General features: G+C 45.3%; 1 protein-coding gene across 2 annotated transcripts; it reads right to left on the reverse strand.

Annotated features, from left to right (window-relative positions):
• Positions 1-242: 242 nt before the first annotated feature.
• LOC103190170 (actin related protein 1A) lies at positions 243-14,178 on the reverse strand. Of its 2 annotated transcripts, none has more exons than XM_007910861.2 (11): positions 14,060-14,178; positions 11,368-11,432; positions 9,847-9,922; positions 8,906-9,031; positions 8,320-8,444; positions 7,768-7,984; positions 6,227-6,319; positions 5,526-5,700; positions 4,417-4,478; positions 4,047-4,087; positions 243-2,168 (listed from the first exon to the last, which is right to left on the reverse strand). In XM_007910861.2, exons 1-11 carry the CDS (start codon positions 14,105-14,107, stop codon positions 2,066-2,068), a joined length of 1,131 nt encoding a protein of 376 aa, XP_007909052.1. In that variant the 5' UTR covers positions 14,108-14,178; the 3' UTR covers positions 243-2,065. The 2 variants fall into 2 exon arrangements, with proteins under 2 accessions (XP_007909052.1, XP_007909053.1); XM_007910862.2 differs by lacking the exon at positions 14,060-14,178 and adding an exon at positions 11,898-11,953.
• Between the last annotated feature and the right edge of the window lie 6,979 nt (positions 14,179-21,157).

Raw genomic sequence — 21,157 nt, forward strand, 5'->3', positions numbered from 1 at the left:
TCATTTTTTAAGAGATTATTATCCCCAGGAAAAGTGATCCACAAAAAGCGACTAATAACCTGGTTCCTACTCACTGTTGGTAAACAGAGTCGTGTGGAATAAGTTAACTTGCCGAATGTTTCGCCCTGCCAGGAATCAAACCCGGGTCCTCTTGCTTGCGAGGCGAGTGCTCCAACCACTGAGCTACAGGACTCCACGTATGGATTCTAGTACATCTCACAGCATTCAGAAACAATCGCAAGCACTTTTGAACGGTTTTATTTTAAGGTTTTCAAGTACAGTGGCATCATCTGGCAGCACGGTTTGCAATACTTCTGCTTGGTAATACATCAGATGATAAATGTAGTAAAAGCTACAAGTCTGAATCGACCATCCATTCAAACCCTTCACCATCATACAGGGACCTAGATCTACAGCAGCCATGACAAGCTAATGCCAGGGTTGGTCTAAGTTCATTTGGTCACGTACCCTAAGACAGATTCAGGCAAAATATTCAAATAATTCATCAAAAGATCAAAATAAAGAGAGGAAAGGCTTGTGGTCTAATTTGCAGTATTTCTTAATAAGAAATTTGCAATTCGGAGGTTTGTAAAACATCAGAGTGTTTTTCACATTCTTATGGTTTTAGAAATTCAATGTGTCCCTCAGCACAATTAATGCTTTAGAAATGTGATCATTTCTTAAGAAATCTATTAATTAGTCCCCACTGTACTGTGACATGGTGTTTCCCACGTACACATGATCAGTAGGACAGAGGTTCCCTTTATTAGTTGATATTCACAAAAACACTTGGGAAAAAAACTGGCCCAAACAACAGCCTTTATCATTGTTCAACTACAAGTGATGAAATTACAGTACAAACAGCTTCAAACATTCAGCTCACTCTCCCAATCCCAAAACTCGTTTTCTTCATCCTAATTATTCTGGAGAGTTTGTACAGTAAAGACTTCCACAGGTTTGAATTTTGTTCTTGATTTATTCAGATTACAATATTCTCTCTCTCTACCCGTGGCCCCCACTCCCTATAGTGAGTGGCAAACAGTCCAATTCAAGTTAATAATCCAAATGGAGAATAAACAGACAGCCTCTTCCATTTCTCTCAGACATTTTGCATTTATCCACCTGACGTTTACTGGCTGTCAAAGTTTAAGCTTTTGTGTTTTACATTTTATATACTGTGTATAAAAAAATTACCACCGATAAACGTGTTGTTCTTGCACATCAACCAATGTTTGAGCTTAGATTTCTGACCTGTCTGTTGTATGGCTTACCTTAAAACACTTACAAAGAACAATTTTTAAAAAATAATTTAAAAATTACTTCATGCCTTACTTATGACTTCTCCACAAAGTCCCATTTGTTTTCTAATACTTTTCCTATAGCTTCTTTTGGTCTTTTCTCTCCCTTGAACTGGACTAAATAACACAAACACCTATTAGCCTGTGGGTGGTGGTGGGCAGGAAAGGGGAGGAAAGACACTTGTACAGAAGGCACGCAAGTCCCTGGTACATGTTAGTGTTACTAAAAGACAGACGAGAAGCAGTGCAGTAGACACTCGCTTTGCTGATATACATTACAAAGAAAGTTCAGGACGTGCAATTTGCCTACACATAACAGGTTATTAATCTCCCACCAGTATTGTAAACAATGGGGAAAAAAATTGCCTTTGAAAAATCACACTCTGACACCCACATTGAATCAAATTGACCCAGGAGCTACCTCCACACCCACCCTCTTTGCTACTTAATCAGGCCTCTTAAGAGATCAGACAACAAAACTTACCAAATGCATTTGGTATATATTAGTGTGTACAGCTGGTCTCCTACTACATACACAATGTTATATAGTGCATGACAATATAATGGGGTTGGGGGAAGGGGGAGAAATAAAGCAAAAGGAATGAACAAAACATCTCTCATGTTGACCATGTGCACCTATATCCAGTCTGTGTGTCCTGCTCTGTGCACATGTACACACACACACACAATCATCTTCAGAGGCATAACCAGGCAAGCAAGGTTTATATCAGAGTGAGTTTGTGTACGGACTAACTCTGCCGAGTGCTTTAGAATGTCTTCCTGTGGATCGCTCTGGCTCCATCCTCCTCGTATTCCTTCTTGGAGACCCACATTTTCTTAAATGTGTCGAGCGAAGCCAGAATGGAGCCACTGCAAAAACAACCAGGCTCTGAATTACTGACCCGTCAACACTAACATTCACATGCAATTATTGACTTAGCATACTGATGAAACCTTAATGACTTAGCAAACCCAAATTAAATAGAACTAGGGTCTTTGTTTTTAACCCTTGCACCTAGTTTGTTTAATCCATTCAACTTCAACTAAGAGTGAGTGTCCAAGGTGCTTTCTCTCCAGTTGGAGTAGATGGAATAACTGTCTTAATTTTAAAATTAGAGTGAGGCCATTTAGGAGTGAAATCAGGAAGCAATTTTTCCACAAAGGCTAGTGGAAATCTGGAACTCTCTCCCCCAAAAGGTCGTGGACGCTGAACCCATTCACATTGTCCAAACTGAGGTCAGGGTATCAAGGGATATGGGGCAAAGGTGAAGATGGGGTACAGATCAGCCATAATCTTATAGAATGATGGAACAGGCTTGAGGGGCTGGATGGCCTCCTCCTGTTCCTATGTCCCCATATACTGATGCAACCTTCAATACAGAAATTAATTTGCAGGTTTCTTGTGAGGAGCGCTGCACTATATAAATGCAAGTTGTTGACGTTGTAAAACCAAGAGCACGGCAAAATCTTGGCCAAGTTTCCTTACTCCACACAGAGCCTAATAATAATCCCTCCAAAACAAAACAATAATAAATTGGTCATTTTCAATCCACGACTGTTTGTGGGACATCGCTGTGAGCAATTGGCTGCCGCGTTCGCCCACAAATATACAGTCAATCTACTTTATAATATATTCTGTGAAGCTCTTTGGGACATCTAGAAGACATGAAAAGCGCTATATCAAATGCAAGGATTATTATTATTATTATTCATTCAGAAGTTTTGCGATTTCCATAGATATTCCCTGCAGATTTGATTTGATTTGTAACTACAGATCTCCGTTGGCTAACGTAACAGCCATTTGATGCTTTCCATTCAGTCTGCAGAGGCTGTGTATGGTTTACCAATGAGACTGCAACATCTTGAACAAAAACACGATTTTCTCCATGTTATTGTCACAAAAATGTCAATGTTAAAAGCCAACAGACAAGGTGTGGGCGGCATGTTAAATTCTAATTGTGTTGTGCGTCTCTGTGTGTGCGCGTCTGTGTATGTGCGTCTGTGTATGTGTGTCTTTGTGCGTGCGCGGGCAGGCGGGGGGGGGAGAGAGCAAGCAAACAAATTTAACCCAGTAAGTGCAGAACCAGCTGCAAAATAGTGTCTCACAAACAGAGTGAGAGCAAATTAATGTAAACATCTAAAGGGGTTAGTAACAGCTAACCTCACTCCCTTCTTTACCAACGTCTCCACAGTTGTGCCACACCTTCCCTGAGCAGGATTATCCGATTGGTAACAGCTACACAGAAGAGGTTTGACCCTGTTGTGCGCTGATCTCAGCCTTAACAATTAGATAGAGACTGAGCAGTGATGGCTCCGCAGTCAAATATCTACTGACACTCACAATCAGGGATCACACATCTGATTATTATTATTATTGATTATTATTATTTTTGTGGGATCCATCACTCTTGATCTCAATCCCTGGCTCAGGTGGAAATCCCTGACGGTCCAGTGCTTTGGGATGTCCTCCCGATGTGATAAGCGCTACACAAAAGTAATTTGTTGTTGTTGATTAATGGCCACTAAGGAGAATACTGGTGTGTGAGGGGGAAATGGGGTAGGGGGAGTAAAGAGGAAGGTGAGTCCAGAACTAGACCAGAATCACGGCTCAGATATAATGAACAGGCATAATATTCCTTTGCTAGAACCAGCACAGATGGAGAGACAGGGAGGGTGAGAAAGGGGGCAAGAGGGGGTGAGAGAAAGGGGGAATGGGGAGGGATGTGAGATGTATAAAGGAGCACTTACCCTATCCATGTGGAATATAACCTCTCCTGAGGAGCAGAGATCTGTAATGAACCAAATAACATGGATGACATTTAATTCACTTGACACTTAGAAGTGGGTGATGCCCTGCAATGCTTCCTCAAGGCTCACATTTTCTGCTAGGTTGAAAGAAACCTTTGTTAACAGTTGGCTGCAAAGTTGTTTTCAATCTAGACTAGGAATAGCCTTACACATACAGAGATGTCATTTACATACCACAGTTTAGAACCGTCACCAAATTTACATTTAAAACACACATGGTTTACTTTGTCACGTTCTTTCCATGTGATTGCCTTGTATAGAATCCAAAACACAGGTAGAGCATATGGGGGTGGGGTGGGGGCGTAATTACCTTTATTTTAACATCCTTTGGTGCTAACTTCTTCACTTCGCTCAGCAGTCTGTCACCAAACCCTAGGATTTACAAAAAAGCACAGAAATTGATGTTTAATTAAGAAAGTGCGAGGAGGAGAGAAGAGGAAAAATATTACACAGGTTATTTGGGAAAATAACCGACTTTGACAGAAAGTGCTAACACCCACTTACCCTAGATCAGGTAGTTGCACATTATTAAGTAATAAAAGAAAAAAGAAAAATCAAAGTATAATAAAGACTCCTGCGCTCTGTGATGCAAGCTTGACAGCAAAACATTAACACTCCAACCATACAAGTTCCTTGTGAAATGCACATTTCCAGTATACACTGTATTTTGCTTTAATTGCTATTCCTTTATCCATTTAGAAGAGAAAGACGACACCTCCGACAATGTAGTGCTCCCCCAGCATCATACTTGACTGTGAGCTCAAAGTCCCAATGTGGGGCTTGAACTCACAACCTCAGTGAATACTCAGAGGCAAGTGTTGAGCCAGGTTGACACATTGAAAAACAAGGCCCAATTTATATGATTATATGATTTATATTGCTGAAAGCACTTGTGGCCCATAATTCAACCTAGTCCTGTCCTGTAAGCCATTTTTGTCCTAAAAAATTTAAGTTGTACAGAATTTGGGAAAGATTTTAGATTCCATCTGAACTTGAAAGCAGCTCCTGTTTCAAATTGCAGAAAATTGGCTTTCAAATTTAAGGCAGAATTTAGGTATTTTAATATTGCCTTATCATGTCTCAAGGTGCTTCACAGGTAATTATGGTCAAGTGTAGTGACTGGTATTTGTAGGCTAACCTTGCAGCCATTCTGTGCATAGCAATATCCCACAAACAACCATGAGGTAGATAACTAATGTATCTGGAGGATGGATGGCTAGGATATTGTTGTGGCCATCAGGACATTGGTTTTAACATAAACACAGCAGCGAGACAGCTCTAATTACATTGAGTTAACCTTAGCTTGAATCAAGGCCAAAAGTAAGAGAGTATTTGACTATTATCAGGTCAGAGAAAAAGTGGTGGGAACCTCAATGCTCAAACATTAATGTTTGCGTCAAATAGATTAAAGGAAAATACCTTTGAATAGCGTTGATCCCCCGGAGAGCACAATGTTCGAGAAAAGGGTTCGCCTCAGATCCATGTCTGACTTCTGGATCGCGAAGACCAGGACTTCGTGAATTCCTTCGCATTCTTCACCAACAAGATCAGGTCGAAACAGCAACTCTGGAGCACGGAAGCGGGCAGGGCCGATCTGTACAGAGCAAAGCAGGTCAGAGGAGCCTCATCACTACAGGACACCAGTAAGATTCACCAGAAGCCACAAGATCACAAGAGGTTCAGATAATGAAAACTCTTCAGCCTTTTGATCTCACCTTTCCTACCCGAACACCAACCCATGACAGCACCAAGCAGTTTCTTAAACAAGTCCAATGTCCTGACCTGAACCACCCTTCCTGGTAACCTATTCCAGCCTTTCATTATTACCCTCTGGGCAAAGCATTTAAAAACATGGATATTAATATTAACATCAGGACATTAATAATAATCCTGGTATTTGATAGAGCTCCTCATTACGTTGTTGAAACGTCTCAGAGCGCTTCACAAAATATACCATAAAGTGAATTGTGGGCGAAAACACAGTAGGCAATTGCACACGGCACATTGGGAATTGATCCATATTGGGAACTGATTAAAGCATTCAAAGCGTCAGTGCCTTGGGACATCCTCCGGACGTGAAATACAATTTGTCGTCATTGTTAAACAGGATAGAGCCTTACTTCAATCGTGCTTCCATCAGGCAGGATGTATTGTACTTTCTCAGTCTCCAGAGTTTCATCTTTCTGTGGATTTATTGACAGGTAACAGGCTCGCTGCAAGGCAATCAGACAGGCCAGGTAATGACTCAGATAATGACTCAGACCATAATGTGCTCAGAAACACAGAGTGACCATTAACAATTAAAACAGGTAACAGCAGTTCTAGCGGATACTTCAAAGTAAGAATGATAGCAAGACCCCCTCTCTGTAAGATTTATCCTAGGAATCTCCCTCAGAAAATGAAGCTTTGAAGTTATGTCCTTCCAGTTTCAAAACGTAGGGCTGTGTTACCCCGTAAACCCAACCAGGTCTCCTCTAACCATTAGAAGATGATATGCATTTGGTTTTCTGTTTAATTTCTGTCTGTTTACCAACCAACCAGTGAACCCACCAGTGTGGGTAATTATTGTGTTACGTGATTAGGCTCACATAAGAGGGTGAACGATCGGGATGCAAATAAATAATGCTTGTATTTGATATAGCATTTTTCATATCTAGACGTCTCAAAGCGCTTCACAGAATACACTGTGAAGTGAGTTGACTGTACAATTGTGGGCGAAACACAGCAGCCAATTGCACACAACAGTGTCCCACATACAGTCATGCATTGAAGTGACCAATTTATTTATTTTTTCTTCAGGGATTAGTATCAGGTGTGTGGAGTAAGGAAACTTGCCCAAGGTTTTGCCCTGTCAGGAATCGAACCCAGGTCTCTCGCTTGCGAGGCAAGTGCTCTAACCACAGGAGCAGGCCAGAGTCTGCTGAGCGGAGGGTGGCATGGAGTTCACAAGTCACAGAGGTAGGGAGGAGCAAGACCATGGAGGGCTTTGAAAACGAGGACACGGATTTTGTACTCTATCCACTACAGCAACCGCCTCTCAGTGCACCTTGTAAAGAATGAGGGGATACAGTTTGGCACCGTCATTAACTACAAGGTGCAGTCCCAATGTCATGTCATGCAAAGTCATCATTCAAGTCCTCGCTAGGAGAAAATCCAGCTGTGCATCCATTCTCGTATTGCATGAAATCAGAGAGCGGCATCGGCAAAGCTCTGGGGAGGATGCACAATGAGCAGAAAGGGAATTTTAATAGGTTAGGATGTGAAAATCTGCATTTTAAAAATTACAGAGCGAGGAGATACTAAATAGTTAACAACAACAATTTGCATTTATACAGTGCCTTTCAAGCCGGGCAACATCTCGGAGCTTAACATTGGCGCCTGACGCCGAGCGGGTGGAAGAGGTAGAGGGAGGAAGGAGGTGACCGTAAGCACGGTCGAAGAGAAAGGTCTTCAGTCGTGATCTAAAAGAGGGGAAAAGGTGGCAAAGTGGAGGGATTGGGGGAGAGAGTTCCAAAGCTTTGGGGCATCGTGGCTGGAAGTGTGGCTGCTGATGGTGGAGTGGAGCTGAAGTTAATAATTGACACAAAGCAGGAATTCTTAGGGACGTTTCACTCACAGTGTGAAATCGATCAACACATTAACGGGAAGTGAGAACCTCTACCTCTTTGATTGTTTTTACGATCTCGAATTCTGACGAGGTGTGAAAATCGTATCCTTCCTTCCTGAGGAAGAGGCGTAAATAGCGGGAAACGTCCCGCCCGGCAATGTCAATCCGCATGATGGAATGCGGCATGGCAAATCCTTCATAGATCGGAACCGCGTGAGTGACTCCATCGCCTGAATCTAACACCACCCCTGTGGTCCTTCCTGTGGCATACCTTCAGCAAAGCACACAACAGAATTGGTAAGTAATAATAATAATAATTCTTGCAATTAATGTAGCACCTCACCACGCCATCAAGACGTCTCAAAGTGCTTCACAGGATATACTCTAAAGTGGATTGGCTGTGTATTTTGTAGGCGAATTGCGCACAGCAGTGTCCCGTAATGGAGTGAAACACCAAATTATTTTTATATATCTATATATATATTTATAATACAGGGAGCATTGACGATTGTCCAAGTTTGTGTTTATATGGGCAGTTCACACAAAGACAAATAATCTTAATGGTTCAGTCAATGATTTGTGGGTTTCTGAACATCAAATACTAACAGACTAAGTACTGCCTGCATCGAGATGAACAAAGCAGGGACATTGAAGGTCTCGAAGAAAACCTCAGCCGCACGTTCACGGTTTTTCCTCGGGTTGAGTGGAGCCTCTGTGAGCAGTACTGGATGCTGGAAGAGAACAGATCGCAGGAATCAGAATCTGCAGAAAATGCAAAATACGACAATTATAATAATAATCTTTGCATTTGATATAGTGCCTTATTACATAGTTGAGACGTCTCAAAGCTCAGAATATATTGTGAAGTATAGTGACTGTGTATTTTGTGGGCGAAACCCAGCACGCAACAATGTCCCACAAACAGTCGTGGATTGACTGACCAAATTATTATTTTTTTGGAAATGATTATTACCCCCAGAAAGCAATCCACCAATCTTATTTACTGTTAGGTAAACAGGTGTGTGGAGCAAGGAAACTTGCCTAATGTTTGGCTCTGCCCAGGAATCAAACCCAGGTCCTCTAGCTTGTGAGGCGAGTGCTCTAACCACTACGAGCAGGACTCCATGCTACAGGATTAAGTGACTGAAACACCTGAGTACTGAAGGATTCAGTCGCTAAATCCTTGTCTTACCTCTTCAGAGAAAGTCTGGAGTTGGTCTTTGGAATACACGTACTGCCAAATCCGCTCCATATCGTTCCAGTCTTTTACAATTCCATGTTCCATTGGATATCTTATTGTTAATAGACCCCTGTGCTCCTACAGACATAAAAACACAAGTCACAAAAACAAAAACATCAGTAACAAAAAACATAGGTTGTCAACTAACAAGGTTCAAAATAAAAAGTGTGATCAAGAAAATTATGATAATACACTGAACAAATAGCTGCTTGTGCCTTGTTTTTGTGGTGCATAACACAACCTGAACCCAGAGTGAGATTACTGTTTGGTATTTATTCACAGGCAGCTATTACATCGCAAGGTAATTTGACCAAGGAGTCTAATAATTCATATTCACTTCATAAAGATTGGGTCTAATATCACATAGAGGAAACTATATCTGACAACATTTTTTCCATAGAGTGCTTGATGTTCAGGCTGTGTGAAACAAGTGAGGAATGAATGATGATAATAATAATCCATACACTTTGAATTGTTACACCACTAACATGCCTCACCAATAGAACCATAGAAATTTATAGCACAGAAGAAAGCCATTAGACTGACCATTTGGTCAGTCAATCCACGACTGTTTGTGGGACATTGTTGTGTGCAATTGGCTGCTGGGTTTCGCCCACAAAATACACAGTCACTATACTTCACAATATATTCTGAGTTTTGTACATTAGTACAGGCGTTTGAAAGAACAAGCCATTCAGTCACATTTACCTGCTTTTCCCCACGCATGCAACACCTTTTTAAGAAATCTATTTAGTTTCCTTGTGAAAATTAATCTAGATTCTGCCTCAATCACTGCACCTGGCAGGGGCATTGCACTCCACAACAAGCCCAAAGTTCACCCAGGATTAAAGAAGATTCATAAATGTTTTTAAAAGTAATTTTAAAAAAAGTACCTCAGCTTTTGGGCCTATGAAAATATCTCCTTCCAGTGCACCAGCCATAACACGGACATGTTTGGGTCTTCCCACACTGAAACAAAGTTTGGTTTATTTGGGTTCAACAACATTTTCAGTCTTGTAATTATGTGAAAGAATTCTCTGTCCCCTGCCCCCTCCCTCCCCAGTGTTAAAGGAGCAAGTTACCCAATCAGTCAGAGCTGGTCAGTGACCATATTATCAGATGAAATTTAACATCTCATATTCTTGCTATGAATTATTCAGGCACTGACAGCATCACCATCCATGGTTACACACTCCACCTTACTAAGCCCGTCCGGAACTTTGGCGTCCTATTTCACCTTCAACTATCCTTTCTACCCCACATCTGCGCCATGACCCGCTCTGCCTTTACTCCATCTCCGCAACGTCGCCCGGGTCCGCCACTGTCTCATCCTGCAGGCCACCGAAACCCTCACACGCGCCTTCATTTCATAGTGGCTCGACCATGCAAACTCCCTGCTTGTTGGCCTCCCCAACTCCTCCCTCCATAGGCTGCAGATCATCCAGAACTCTGCAGCCCGTGTCCTCTCCCGCACCGGACTCCGTGACCCTATCACTCCCATCCTCACCCGACTCCACTGGCTTCCCATCACACAGAGGATACAGTTCAAGTCCCTGGTGCTCACCTTCAAAGCCCTCCATGGTTTTGATCCCCAACCCCCTACCATCCTGCTTGCTCCCTCTGCTCAGTGGGCTCCGGCCTGCTTTACATCCCCCACCTCGCTCACCCCACTATTCTGCCACTCTGGCCCCACCTTCTGGAACTCCATCGCGCAGTCCGTACACCTCGCCCCTTCCCTTGCCTCTTCCAAGTCCCATCTCAAGACCCTCATCTTCGACTGTGCTTTCAATCTCCCTGCTTCTCCCCCACCCTCCCCGACCTCTAACCCCAGCTCGGGTCTGAAACTGTCTGTCCAGCGCCTTGGGATGCCCTCCCAACATGAAAGGCACTTTACACATGTAACTTTGTTGTTGTTGTTACTGCTTTCCCTGGTTAGATTTAAAGCATGTGAAGAAAGAGATCAAAAAATGTAATGAGTTTTAACCGCAATAGTGTTGAGTTAGCCGTCCATTTTTTTGTTGGGTTCCTAGCTTATCAGCGCCTTAGAATGAACGTCATCACTACGCTCTCAATATGCAATGGAATTCTGATATTGGTGCCATACTGTACTGTAAGTATGCAGGACCCATTCCCAAAAGATGTTTGTAGCTTCAGTGACCTTGAATCTTAACCAGTATGACAATCTAAATGCGTTATTGCAGCAAGATGGGCAGAGGTCATTGAGCAGTGTGAATAGGACAGTACATTTTCAGGCTGGTCTAGTGGGATTGGGTGAGTTGGGCCTCGGGTAGGACATTAAAAAGACGGTGCCCTCATTTCCTTTCCACATCCATTTTGTTCATGTTGTTTCTAAGTGGAATCAAGAGAGTTCTTGTACAAAAAAAAATTCGGCTTGTAACCAAAAATGTACTTACTAGTTAGGGAAGCAGTACTTTGGTATCTGATCACCTGCAAAACCAGCTTTGACTACACCGGAGCCCTGCAAGTATAAGCATACAAGTGAATATGAGGCACTGGTAATATTACAGGGAACTTAAGCAATGTGTACGTTATAGATGTTGCTGCCATCATTAGGGGGGGACTGGCTGAAGGAATGAAGACATTGAATGATCACGACCCCCCCAAGGACATTAACATTTATGGGTGTCCACTTGCCCAATTCACGGGCTGATAATAAGGTTTTTATTCTGTCCTGATTCAATCCAATTTCTCTATGGTCATCACATGTTCCCAGACAACAAATTACATTTGTATAGTTCCTTTCATGTGGGAGGTCATCCCAAGGCACTGGACTTTCAGGGATTTGGACCCAATGTGGAGGTTGGGATTAGGAGGGCAGGGATGGAGGGTGACCGAAGACACGGTCAAAGGTGAGGAAAATGACAACCAGTTATCAGGTGTGTGCCAGAAGCCAACTGCACAAAATCAGGTCAGGTTCACTCACTCATTCACTGAGGTTCCTGCTCCCAAGACGGAAAGGCAGACAACAGCTACTAACCACAATGGGAACTGTGAAGGGGGAGGGGAAGGAGAGCAAGAAATCCTATCATTCACTGGTTCACATCCAGAGTACAAATAAAACACCACAGAACCAGCTTCCTTCTAATTACTTTAAAAGTGTATAGTCATTAAAATAAATTCTGGTTCTGTCCTTGTGCCAGATTTGTGTACTTTAAACATCACAAATTTTATATACGAAAGGTCAATATTGTTTCAGCATTGCCATTAACACCATGATTTTACATAAGATGGCGAGTAGCAAATCTAAAAGGTTTAGAAGGAAATTCCTTACGCAGAGGCTGCTGGCACTCACGCTGGACAGTCAGGAATCCATACCCGAGCTGGTAGTTGGGATCAGGAGGGGTGGAAGGCGGGGAGGGTTTCAATCTCTTTCTGTAGGCCTAAATGAAGAACACGACTGTGGGGAGCCACATGCCTTATTGCTGGCAGCAGAACAGCTGATGCTGCAAATCTACCAACACTTTGACAATTAAAATAAATATTCACAATTTTTCAAAGAAATGAGCTGGAGGGCCAGTAATTTTGATTTAGGCGTAGTACAAACTCCCACCTACAGACTAATCCTTTTCTCTGAAGTACATGGTACGATCGCTCAATAGTGATTTAGTTAATCCAATTATTTTGTAAAACAGATATACTGTACTCTCATTTTTAAAACTATTACAAGTGACGTTGCTCACTCCTATCACTTACTTTTGTTCTGCAGCAAATCGAAATATAATCCTAAAGAGCATCCAGGAAATTGGATAAATGATTCAAAAAATTTCAAATAATAATCATCAGGAAGATGTCTCAAAGAACTTCGCAGGAAAGCGTATTAACTGTGTATTGTATAGGCAAATGTGATTCTCACGTTTGATTCAGAAGATTGTGGGTTTAAACCCAAAGGTCAAGACTTTGAATCACATAGTCTAAGGTAACGCCTAGTTGGAGGTGCTGTCATTTGGACAAGACGTTAAGCTGAGGTCCCATCTGCCTGTTCATGTGGACATTAATAATAATTGCATTTGATACACCGTCTTATCACATCTTCCAGACATCTCAAAGCGCTTCACAGAATAACTATAAAGTGAATTGACTACATTTTGTGGGAAAAGCACGGCAGCCAATTGCGTACAGCAGCGTCTCACAAACAGTCATGGATCGAGTGACCAAATTATTTTTAAAAAGAATTAATTTGAAGGGATTATTACCACTGGAAAAGTGATCCGACAACTAACATCTGGCCGCTTGCTGGTAAACAGAGGTGTGGAGTACGGCCGCTTGGCCAAGCTTTCACCCTGACTGGGGATCCAGCCCAGGTGTCTCGCTGCCAAAGCGAGTGCTCTAACCCCGGAGCCACAGGACTCAATTATTAAAGATCCCACGGCACGATCTGAAAAGAGAAGGGAGTCCCCCCCTCCCCACCGCCGCGGTGTACTGGCCAACAATACCCCAAATACAATTGATCACTTGTTTCGTGACTGTTTGTGGGTCACTGTTTAGCACAATTTGCTGCCACGTTTCACCCACAAAATACACATCAATTGACGTCTCGGTGTGTCTGTGCTGTGAGGCGCGGTGCCAATGGAAGGCTTATTGGCCGCCGTTGTTGACTTCCCAGCCCTGGATTCTCCTGTCAATCAATACATGCCGGACCGGAAGTGGGGCGGCGCCGCCGTGCAGATTGACGGGCGAGTCCACCAATCGCAGCCGAAGCTGAGCGGCGCGGGCGGCCAATCGGGGAGCGGGGCGGGGCCAGCGCCAGGCCCGAGGCTTCCCGCCGCCGCTTCCCGTCACCGGTATTTTACCGAACGAGGCGGAGAACAAACCGCCGCCGCTTTAATAGCCACAACACGACAAACAGAAAAACACCTCCGCACACACACAGCGGGAGCGGGGCCGGGAGGCAATGAATGGTGGCGGGGCGGGGCTGCTGCTGCCATGGCAGCGCCCGGCACTGAGGGGGGAGATGGCGCCCGACCGGTAACGAGAGGGAGAGTCAGGCCGGGATCTTTTCAGCTGAATAATCAGGTGCCGGAGGAAAGCGTCCGCGCCCTGTGGCTGCCCCGCGCGGTGTGACGGAGTTGCTGCGGCTTCACTCACATTGTCGATGACCACCGGCTGGTTCGCTATCACATCGTACGACTCCATCGCGGCTGCTGCCCCGCACTGCGCCTGCGCGAGCCCTCCATTACATCATCGCCTCATTCCCCTCCCTCTCCCCCCCCTCTCCCCCACCCCCTCTCCCCCCCCTCTCCCCCCCCCTCCCCCCCTCTCCCCCCCCCCTCTCCCCCCCCCTCTCCCCCCCCTCTCCCCACCCCCTCTCCCCCCCCCCTCTCCCCCCCCTCTCCCCCCCCTTCCCCCCCTCTCCCCCCCTCTCCCCACCCCCCTCTCCCCCCCTCTCCCCCACCCACTCCCCCCCCCCTCTCCCCCCCTCTCCCCCCCCCCTCTCCCCCCCCCCTCTCCCCTCCCCTCTCCCCCCCTCTCCCCCTCCCCTCTCCCCCCCCCTCCCCTCTCCCCCCCCTCTCCCCCCTCCCCCTCCCCCCCCCCCCCCTCTCCCCCCCCTCTCCCCACCCCCTCTCCCCCTCCCTCTCCCCCCCCCTCTCCCCCACCCCCTCTCCCCCCCCTCTCCCCCCCCCCTCTCCCCCCCCTCTCCCCCCCTCTCCCCTCCCTCTCCCCACCCCCCTCTCCCCCCCCCCTCTCCCCCCCCCCTCTCCCCCCCCCCCTCTCCCCTCCCCTCTCCCCTCCTCCCCCCCCCTCTCCCCCCCCCCTCCCCCCCCCCTCCCCCCCCTCTCCCCCACCCCCCTCTCCCTCCCCCTCTCCCCCACCCCCTCCTCCCCTCCCCCTCTCCCCACCCCCCTCTCCCCTCCCCTCTCCCCCACCCCCTCTCCCCCCCTCCCCCCCCTCTCCCCACCCCCCTCTCCCCTCCCCCTCTCCCCACCCCCCCTCTCCTCCTCTCCCCCTCCCCCCCTCTAACCCTCCCCCCTCCCCCTCTAACCCTCCCCCTCTAACCCTCCTCTTCTAACTCCCCCTCCTCTCTCCCCCTCTTCTAACTCTCCCCCCTCTCACCCCTCTCTAACCCTTCCCCCTCCCACCCCACCTCTCTAACCCCCCCTCCTCTAACCCTCCCCCCTCCCCCCTGTCTAACCCTCCCTCACCTCACACTTATCCACGTTGAAATCCATCTGCCACATGTCAACCCATTCTGTGTATGTCTGCTTGCAGTTGGTTACAGTCCTCCTCACTATTTCCTACCCTACCTAACTTTGTATCATCTGCAAACTTCGAAATAGTGCTCTCTATGCCCAAGTCCAGATCATTAATATTCATTAGAAAGAGCAGTGGTCCCAATACCGATCCCAGGGGGACACCGCTGCACTCCATTTCGAGAAACACCCATTAACCACCCCCCTCTGCTTTCTGTCACTCAGCCAGTTCCTAATCCAAACTGCCACTGTCTAATACCGTGGGCCTCTAATTTTTGTATTAATCTCTTATGCGGTACTGTGTCAAAACCCTTTTTGAAATCCATGTAAATAACGTCCACCGCATTTCCCTCATCAACCCTCACAGTCACCTCTTCAAAACATTCTATTAGATTTGTTAGGTAAGATTTGCCTTTAACAAATCCATGTTGGGGGTCTCTAGTTACCTCATGTTGCTCTCAGTAGAGATTTATTCTGTCCCGGATTATGGTCTCCAGTAGTTTTCCTATTACCAAAGTTAGGCTGACTGGCCTGTAATTTCCGGGTTTGTCTTTCTGCCCCTTTTTGTAGAGGGGGTAACATTAGCCTCCCTTCATTCTGTTTGTGTTTTAGGATCAAAGACTGATTGCAATTTAAATTTAAACGCCGTTTGCAGTGTAGTCAAAAGATTGATGTATAGAAATTCAACAGGTAGATTAGCTAGCAACTGAGAGATAGTTGACCACTGGCTTGTGACTCTTCCCATTTACTTTTTTGAGACTTTCTGAAGTTGTGTGGTTTTATTTAAGTGACTGGAGTTTGAAAACAAAATGAATGAGTCATCCCTGACACGTGGGACTTGACCAATACTCCCTTTTCACAGCATTCCTAGACTATAGAATCATAGCATATTTACAGCACAGAAGGAGAGAGGCCGTGCAACTCATGTCCGTGCTGGCGTTAACACCCCCACTAGAACCATCAACTCTAATCCAATTCTGGTGCTCTTTCATAAGAAATTTTAATATAACTAATTGTCTTATTCCATTTTAAACGATGTGAACTTCAAAGGATCACAAGATTGCCTTAGATGAAGAAGGCCCTTCAGCCCATCCAATCCAATTTATGCCTTGATCCAAACTCTGCCACCTGTATCCATTGTGTCAGCCTGGCTCAAATGGTACAACAACAACAACATTTCATTTATAGAGCGCCTTTCACGTCGCGAGGACGTCCCAAGGCCCTGGACAGTTGGGTCGGGACCCGAGCAGGCGGGAAATGGTCAGGGGGAGGGAGGGAGGGAGCGAGGAGGGGGGAAATGGTCAGGGGGAGGGAGGGAGGGAGCAAGGAGGGGGGAAATGGTCAGGGTGAGGGGAGGGGAGGGAGGGAGCGAGTAGAGAGTCAAGAGGGGAGCTGAAGGCACGGTCAAAGAGAAGGGTCTTGAGACCGGCCTTGAAGGAGGAAAGGGAGGAAGCGGCGAAGGCACTGGGGGATGGAGTTCCAGAGCCTCGGGGCTGAGAGGCTGAAGGCCACCGATGGTAGGGCGGTTGGGGCGGGGGATGTGGAGCAGACCGGAGCCAGAGGAACGGAGGGTACAGGTAGGTAGGGGGAGAGTAGGTCGGAGAGGTAGGAGGGAGCGAGGCCGTGATTGGCCTTGTAGGTGAGGGTTAGGATCTTGAATTCGATCCTCTGGGGGATGGGGAGCCAGTGGAGGGGAGCGAGGGCGAGGGTGGGAGTGATGTGGGCGCGGTGTCTGGTGCGGGACAGTACACGAGCTGCAGAGTTCTGAATGATCTGCAGTGTGGAGGGAGGGCCGGGAAGGTACCACTGTCAACTCTAAATCAGAAGGTTATGGATTCAAGCCTCATCTTTAAGATGTGATAAGAGGCTATATCAAGGATTATTATTATTATGTTAGGACTTTGAAGATGCTTCGTCAAGGCTGAACTCTAATGCATTAAGAAGCGCACTGCCCCAGCAAGGGGTGGTGCTGCATTTTCAGAAGTGCTGTCCTTCAGATGAGATGTTAATCCGATGCCCAGTCTGTGCCTATTCAGGTGGGCTTCAAAGATCCTGTGCCACTATTCAAAAAGAGAAAGGAGTTTATCTCTCCAAGTGTCCTGGCCAACAACCCCCCTCCCCCCAGATAAAATTGGTCATTCACTTCATGGCTGTTTGTGGAATATTTCTGTGCGCCAGTTGGCTGCTGCATTCACCTACAGAATACACAAGCCACTGCGCTTTACAGTATATCCTAGGAAGTGCTTTAAGACACCCTCCTGGCATGAAAACCGCTATAACAAATATAAGGGTTTATTAATCTTTCCCCACTGTTAAGTGCCGTGAGTCGCTACCCTGCGTGGAAGGCGCTATATAAGTGCAGGTTTGTTGTTGCAAGACGATTATTATTGGCACAACTTCTTGTAAAACTAAAGGGGGCACTGCAACCACTCAGTACTGCGGAGACTCCAGTTACCACAGGGTGTCACCTTTCCCTAAACACACACATAAAATTGATGAAACAGAGAACATTATAATTTACAAATAACCATATGAGTAGCATGTTTTTTTTAATAGATTGATGGGTGTTTTTGGAATGCGAAGTGAATTCCTCTCATGGATCCCCTTTGACGCTTACCTAATTCCGGAAAGTATTAGGCGCAGGTTGGCAAGAGACAAGGCTTGGGGACCACAGGATGGGAATTGGGTTAACTCCTGGAGTCTAACCAGCTAAAACCACATAGCTTGCCATTCGTACTTCTGTCTGGCAAGGTTTCCTGCTGCTTGTCCAGCTAGGACCACCCTAGCTGGTGCTGTCACCAATTCTGGTGCTCTGAGGTCCTGTGGACCCATCTAGATCAGGAACCAGACTGGAGACAGCCACAGAAGGCTGGCTCAAATCCAATATTCCATTCCCAAACATGTTGTCAGTTCAGTGCCAAGGAGACCCTGCTTACCTACCCCCCATTCCCCCAACCCCAGGAGGAAAATTAACAGCAGTGTCCCACAAGCAGCCGTGGATTAAAGTGACCAATTTATTATTATTATTTTTTTGAAGGAATTATTACCCCCAGAAAAGTGATCCACCAATCGATTAACAATTGGGTTCCTACTTACTTCTAGGTAAACAGAGGCGGGTAGACTTACCCAACATTTCGCCCTGCCAGGAATCGAACCTTGGCGACATGATGGGAAATTTGCATGGAAATTATAGCACAACTCTTGGCTTCCCTTTCCCATTTATAATTCAGTACTCATTTTAACACTCTTATCTCCTCCATCAAATCCCAGCCAACAAGAAGGAATGACATGATCAAAAGCCTACAGTTAAACTTGCTAAGAGAAACCTTGCTTTTTTATAGCTCCTTTATGTCAAAACGTCTCAAGGCATTACAGTAATTATTGTCAAGTGTATTCACCATTTTTTGTAGACAGAAGTGACAGCCATTTGTGGAGTCCTGTAGTTCGATGGTTAAGAGTACTTACTTTGCAAGCGAGAGAACTGGGTTTGATTCCCGACAAGGTGAAACCTTGGGCAAGTTTCCTTATTCCACACGCCTGATAATAATCCCTCAAGAAAAAAAATCAATAATAAATTGGTCATTTCAATCCATGACTGTTTGTGGGACGCTGCTGTGTGCAATTGGCTGCCGCATTTCGCCTACAAATATACAGTCAATTCACTTTACAATCTATTCTGTGAAGCTCTTTGAGACGTCGAGAAGATATGAAAAGAGCTATATCAAATGCAAGGATTATTATTTCACATAATAACAAGTGTCCCACAAATAGTCATGAGTTGAATGACTAATTAATACAGAAGATTGTTGGTCAGGACACTGGGAGAAACGCCCTTCTCTTTTTAAGTAGTGTCACAGCACCTTTAACATTTCATCAGGCAAACAGGACCTTGGTTTAACAGCTCATCCAAAATACAGCGCCTTCAACATTGCAGTGCTCCTCCCCTGGTAGTCTGGAATGTGAGTCTAGGCTGTGAGCTCACATTTCGAACCGAGGATTGAATCTACAAACTTCTGATTGAAGATGTGGTCAAAGAATGCCACAGGTGAGAGTGCTACCAATTGAGCCAACTTGATATCTATTGAACGATGGACAACACACCTGATTCACAAAGCTAACCAGAGAGCAGGTTCATAATGTCATTGAAGCAATAGGTATTTCCACAAAGCGTCTTCCAATTTCTTTGGGATCTCTTTTCAAATGTAGAATTTGTGTAGATGGCAACTTCAGTCATGTTTAGAATCAGAAGTGCACTTTTTTATGGTGTTTTTATTGTAGCTATGTATTTTTATTCAAGGTCTATCTCAAAACCCCCATTAAGACCTGTTCAAGACCTTCCTCTGACTGCACCTTCAATCATCATTCCCCACCCCACTAACTTCCTTGGGAAGCCCCCTTGGCCCCCACCCCTCCTGAATCCAACCTCCAGCTCAGGAGCAAGCCCTTGACGTAGGATGTCCTCCCGACCTGAATGGTGCTATATAAATGCAATTGGTATGGGTCTCATTGTATAGATTTTTTTCCCCCAGTTTCGTCAAAATGCATAACAACTCTGGAACAAAATGTTTGCCTGCGATTGGCCAAATGGATTGACTAGATGGAGCGGAATGATCTTTTTGTTCCTGTGTGTGCTTGACATCCTCATTTTTAAGACCATTTAGTAGGTTTCCTTCCCTCCACACCCCCCCCATTCAGGGGTGCATAAGTGGAGTCAAGTTCCAGCTACACCTATTCATGTGTGAGCTGTCTCTATTTGAAAAAGGGGTTGAATGAATATCCACAAAGGGATTGAGGGTTATAAGGACAAGTAAAAACTGAAAAGATCAAACACAGCTTTGAACGTGATGCTTCCTGAGTGCTTGGAAATATCATGCAAGAAAGTCAACCAGTCAAAGATGTATAATGTAAGGTTATACATATTCTGGAGTTTTGCCTGAATTACTTTGGGGGCAGGGAGAAATTTTGCACGTTTTTTCAGGGGACTAAAAAAGGTAGATCGACCCGCAGTTTGACTTCAATATCCTCAGTTTGAACTTCAGATTCTTTCATGATTCTGTCCACATTTTACTCACCGCAATCTCCTATGGCCCCAATCTTTTACAGATACTTTGTTCCTTACCCTTCAGACTCTACTCAGGTCCGGTCATTCGTGTATCTCTCTCTCCCCACCATCCACGGCTAAGCTTTAAGTCACTGTGCTCCTGCTCTCTGGAACGCTCTCCCAAAATCCTGTTGCCTTGTGCCTTATCTCCCTTCAAAACCCTCTCAAAAAATGTAAGATCAAGTTGCAGAAGCCAAACATCCTAGGTAGTTTACTAGATGTGGAATCAGAAACTTCTGGTTGAATGACCAGTTTCTGTGCTGTAACATTTTATAATTTTAGAACTAACTGTTAGGCATCTTTTCAGACTATCAGGAGATCATTGATCTAAAAGTTGACCTATTCAAGAATGAAGAGCGTGAATCCCAGTGGGTGTGCTCAGCCATTCAGGGTTGACTAAAATAATATCATGTCTCAAGTAACATCCTTCTTGGTGGGATGGTAAGCAGTCTCCCGGGGGATAAGAACATAAGAATTAGGAGCAGGAGTCGGCCATTCGGCCCCTCGAGCCTGTGCCCCGACATTCGATAAGATCATGGCTGATCTTCAGACCTAACTCTAATTACCTGCCCTATCCCCATATCCCCTAATCCCTCTTTTTTAAAAATCTATCAGGTATTGGTTATTGATGAACAGGTATTGGTTAGAGCACTCACCTTGCAAGCGAGAGGAGCAGGGTTCAACTCCCAGGCAGGGTGAGGCCTTAGCTAAACTTTCAAAATCTACACTTAATCCACTGTTTACTGAGCAGTAAGTAGTAAATAATTGTTAGTTGATTGGCAGATCACTTTCCGGAGTTAATAATCCCTTCCCCAATTGGTCACTGAATCCACGACTGTTTGTGGAAGAACGGCTGCTGCATTTCGCACACAAAATACAGTCAATCCACTTAAT

Source organism: Callorhinchus milii, unplaced genomic scaffold (genome assembly GCF_018977255.1).
Source record: "Callorhinchus milii isolate IMCB2004 unplaced genomic scaffold, IMCB_Cmil_1.0 Scaffold7, whole genome shotgun sequence".
Taxonomy (NCBI): Eukaryota; Metazoa; Chordata; class Chondrichthyes; order Chimaeriformes; family Callorhinchidae; genus Callorhinchus; species Callorhinchus milii.

What these genes read in the sequence shown, in the direction of transcription:
- LOC103190170 (XM_007910861.2), bottom strand. Translation starts at nt 14,107, where the DNA reads ATGGAGTCGTACGATGTGATAGCGAACCAGCCGGTGGTCATCGACAAT. An exon ending in TCATAGGCCCAAAAGCTGAG is followed by an intron (nt 9,032 to 9,846) that starts GTACTTTTTTTA and finishes TTATGTCTGTAG; the next exon opens with GAGCACAGGGGTCTATTAAC. An exon ending in GGGATCAACGCTATTCAAAG is followed by an intron (nt 4,479 to 5,525) that starts GTATTTTCCTTT and finishes TGTAAATCCTAG; the next exon opens with GGTTTGGTGACAGACTGCTG.